This window comes from Pocillopora damicornis, chromosome 5 (genome assembly GCF_964200805.1).
Source record: "Pocillopora damicornis chromosome 5, jaPocDami1.2, whole genome shotgun sequence".
NCBI lineage: Eukaryota > Metazoa > Cnidaria > Anthozoa > Scleractinia > Pocilloporidae > Pocillopora > Pocillopora damicornis.
The window spans coordinates 28506425-28510928 of NC_142674.1; the positions used below are offsets into that span (position 1 = coordinate 28506425).

Here is a 4504-nt window from a genome sequence, read left to right on the forward strand (position 1 = left end):
AGATCAGGTGACTAATTATTTAAAAACCCAGAAGTTCGTTACGCAACTTACATTTCAAAAGTGTCACCACAGATTGCACTTCGAAGCTTACTAGCCGCATATGGAACACAAATTTTGACTATATTACTACCAGTGCAAATAAATTCCATGTACGGTCATGTACGCAAAAATCAGTTAGTGGTGAAATCTTCAACGTAAAGTAGCCCTTCAATCACAGGAGCGAATCAGTCAAAATTTGTTGCAGAAGATTACGCCGAGTTACTAACTACCGCCAAGCTTCGCATTTAAATTCCGCTCACAATGCCGCCGAAGGTAGACGTGAAAACTCTCGCGGGAAAACTGGACAATGCCGTCAAACTCTTGTACGAATTAATGGAAGAATTCGAAACAATTTTCTCCGTAAAACCGGAACTAAAAACACTTGAAGCAGCATTCAGCTTAGTAGAAACCAAGTACAGGCTGGTCAAGAAACAGCAGGAAACAATTCTGGATAGACTGGTCGACGAAGGCACTGGCCCAGAAGACGAACTCGTGTTAGCAACAAAGAAAGCTGGAGACAAAACCAAAGCTGATTTCCTTCAAATCACTTTAAAGTTTGCTGCATATCAAAAGGAACAAAACTCCTCAGAAAATTCTAACAATGCGACAACTCTGGAAGCGCTAACATTATCAATGTCGTCCATGACGTCGGCGGTGCAGAAAATGGCCGATAACATCGGATCAAAACCGTCAAACTCAAGTTTACAACGATTACCTGTACCAGTATGGGACGGAACTCGCAGAACCTATGCCAAGTGGAAAAAGGAGTTCAGCCATTGGATGAAGAAATACGGTCAGGATAAAGATGAACAATTGCAACGTTTTCGAAATGCAATGCCAAAAGGATCGTTCTGGACCGACCAAGTAAAAACTTGTAAAACCATTGACAGCGCGTGGATCATTTTGGATACAGAGTTCGCAGACAGACGAAAATTAATGGACGAACTGCACACCGAGATTAATAATCTTAAAGCAGTCAAACGAGATTCTAAGTCCCTAACGCATTTCGCTACGACAATAGCCTGTTATGTAAGTGACATGGAAGATAATATTGGGTGTCCTGTGCTGGAGTCAGTTGAAGCGCCGTTCCTCATGTCCCAGCTTCTGTCCAAACTCGATCCAAGTGACAATTCAGATTTTGGTAGAGAAATGAAAAGAGAAGGAAAAGAAGAAACCGTGAGCAATCTAATCACCTGGCCCTGGTTGTTCAAAGCTGGGTTAAGGTAACCAAGGGTTAGTGTGAAATTTGATTTCAGGTCTGAAAACTTTAAGAGAAAATTCAGTTCAAATCTTTTTGCTTGCAATTTGATCATTGGATGTTCTAAAAAGAATAGTGAAAACTTTCCCCAAAAGACTTTTGAACAAAGAAATAAAGAAAGCTGGATTAAAATTTAACCCTGGGTTAGAGCTAATCGGCCTTTGAACAACTGGGCTCTGGTTACGTCAAGAAGCGAGTATTCGTTCCCGAGGGAAAGCGAACACCAACACAGTGGAAAGAAACGAAATTCGCCGAGACAAAAGTCCCAAAAAGACAGAAAATAACGCCGCTAACAGCGAGGATTCTGACGATGAAACATGTCCTCTTGGCTGTAAGACCAAACATCACCTGGCTGCATGTCCTAAGTTTCAGATTCTAACAGTCAATCAAAGGTGGGAGGTTGTAAAGCAACATTGGCGATGTCGCAAGTGTCTGAGAGCGCATCACACAAACGATTGCAAGAAACCAGACGGCTCAACCTGCGACAAATGCAGAAAAAACCATCACCGGTGCCTACATAATGAGAAGACTGGAGAAACTAACACAAGTTTGAATCCCAAAGCACCACCGTTTCAAAGTCAGTTCCAAGGGCCCACACCTACATCGAATGGTAACATCCAGGGGAATGCTGTGTACCAGAAAAGCAAGTTGAAACCTGTTACTGGACTTTGCCCTGTGCAAAAAGTTAAAGTCTTGGACAAAAATGGAAACTTTGTCGAAGTTCTCTCCATGTTGGACTCCGGGTCTAACACAAGCCTACTCTCCAAAAGTGCAGCTGGTCGACTTGGCTTAAATGGAGCAGCAACACGTCTCACTATGAATCTGGCCGGTGGAAAGAAGAAAAGCGAACCTTCTGAGATAATCGATATCACGGTTGCCTCGCCCTCTGACGAAGATATTACGAAGACCCTTCAAGTGTATACCGTAACTAGACCTTGCAGTAGTGCCAAAACAATTTCTAAGGAGTCAGTGAGACAATACAGCCATTTGAAAAACGTTTCCGATAAAATACATCTCTCGGGTGGTGCCATAGATCTCCTTATTGGCACAGACTTCGTAGAGGCCTTCATTGATATTCACACAGTGTCCGGAGAACCTGGAGAGCCCATCGGGAAAAGAAACTGTTTTGGATGGTACGTTCTGGGACAGTTCGAGTCAAGCGGCTCCACTCTATCTGAAATTCAGTCAATAGAAGTAGGGACAGTGAGTGTCGAGGAAGATATCAAGAAACTTCTGCACCAAGACCTCCTTGGAGTCAAACCAACGAAACTCTGTACTTGCACTGAAAACGTGTTACGTGAGAGCAAGTTCGTGAAGTCCCTCGCAGCTTCAACTACCTTGGTCGACGGGAGAATACAAGTGAAGATGCCCTGGAAAGAAGGAGGGCCTCCAAAACGAAGCAACTACGACATCGCTCTGAAGAGGATGCTCTCCGCTGAAAGGGGGTTTATGAAAAAGGGTTGCTTCGAGGTCGTAAAAGAGGAAGCGCAAAAGTTGTTAGACCAGGCTGCCGAGACCCATCTTCTGAAGTGGAGTCAATTTCACGTCAACGAAGACAGCTTGGATAAGAAACTGGTAGCAAAGAAGGATGAAGATAGCCTTTTTCGTGCGCATGGTCGACTTGAAGATGTCAGATGTCTCCCGGAAGAGTTGAGAAAACCTATCATCTGGCCAAAAGACCACCCCTTTGTGATCTTGCTTCTGCGTGACCTCCACGAACGACGTGGGCATTGTGGCTATAAGAGTTTAATCCACGAGGCCAGAAAAAGATTCTGGATCATTGGACTCCGCAGAATGGCTAAGACCGTCACCTCAAAGTGTGTCATATGCAGAAAACTACGGAAAAGGCCTCTCAACCAGCTCATGGGACAGATTCCAAACCTAAGAGTAGCAGCTGGCTTCCCGGCATTCTCAAACACTGCTATGGACATGTTTGGGCCAGTACAGATCAAGCTCGGCCGCAAAACTCTGAAAGAGGCACAAGTGATCATCTTCGCTTGCATGACATCACGTGCGATTCATCTTGAGCTGGTCACCGATAAAACTTCAGACGCATTCTTAATGGCCTTTCGACGGTTTGCCTGCCTACGCGGACACCCTAATGTTTGCTGGTCAGACCGTGGTACAAATTTCGTGGGTGCCCAAGGCTACCTAAAGGAAATCACGCAGAACTGGGATATTCCTGGGGTTAAGAGTGTCCTCTCTGATAAATTTAGCTGCGAGCTCAGATGGGAATGGAATACACCACATGCGAGTCACCAAAACGGAGTTGTTGAAACCCTAATTAAGTCAGTCAGACAAGCATTTAACGCCACTTGCAAGAACCAAGCCTACTCCGAGGAACAATGGAGAACAATTCTGTCAGAAATCACCTACATGGTCAACGGACGACCGCTGTACCCCAGTTCCGACGATATCTGGGAGGCCCCACCGATCACTCCAAACGACCTACTTCTAGGCCACTACAATCCACCACCACAGCCAGAACCAGAGGAAAGAACCAATCCGCGACAATTACTAAGGAGCGCCCAAAACAGAGTTGCTGATTTCTGGAGGAGCTGGATGAAGTATTTCGCCCCAAACTTGTTACCAAGGAACAAGTGGTTTCGCGTGCGAGATAACATCCAGATCGGTGATCTTGTATTGGAAATCACCAAACACAAAAGATGTGAATGGAAAATGGCGCGTATTGTAGGCACATATCCTGGAAACGACGGACTTATCCGAAAAGTGAGAATCAAGACAAGAGACGGAGAGTATGACAGACCAATTCACAAGTTATGTCTCGTAGCCACTCAAGACGAACTGAATGCGGATTGCTCAAGCTAGTCGATAGTAGAAATGGACTCTAACACCATTTTCTGACACTTCTTTATTGAACATTGAACACTTAAGCCATTATAGTCGTTGCTCAATTAGAACTAATTATTTAGACCTAATTTCCGCACTGGGGCGGAGTGATTTGCATTTCTCAAGCCGTTTGTCATTTTTTTTGTGAATATTTAATTATCTTAGCGCAACGCGGCAAAAATAGATCAGGTGACTAATTATTTAAAAACCCAGAAGTTCGTTACGCAACTTACATTTCAAAAGTGTCACCACAGATTGCACTTCGAAGCTTACTAGCCGCATATGGAACACAAATTTTGACTATATTACTACCAGTGCAAATAAATTCCATGTACGGTCATGTACGCAAAAATCAGT

The 4504-nt window shown here is 44.2% G+C and overlaps 1 protein-coding gene across 1 annotated transcript; it reads left to right on the forward strand.

Moving 5' to 3' along the window:
• Positions 1 to 300: 300 nt before the first annotated feature.
• Positions 301 to 4435, forward strand: LOC149046326 (uncharacterized). Its single transcript, XM_089207842.1, has 2 exons — positions 301 to 1180; positions 1488 to 4435. Exons 1-2 carry the CDS (start codon positions 301 to 303, stop codon positions 4124 to 4126), a joined length of 3519 nt encoding a protein of 1172 aa, XP_089063968.1. The 3' UTR covers positions 4127 to 4435.
• Positions 4436 to 4504: the final 69 nt, after the last annotated feature.

Excerpts from the sequence above, each read along its gene's own strand:
- LOC149046326 (XM_089207842.1), top strand. The coding sequence starts at position 301 with ATGCCGCCGAAGGTAGACGTGAAAACTCTCGCGGGAAAACTGGACAAT. Across the intron at positions 1,181-1,487 it reads AAGTGACAATTCAGATTTTG|AAGCGAGTATTCGTTCCCGA; the intron begins GTAGAGAAATGA and ends GGTTACGTCAAG.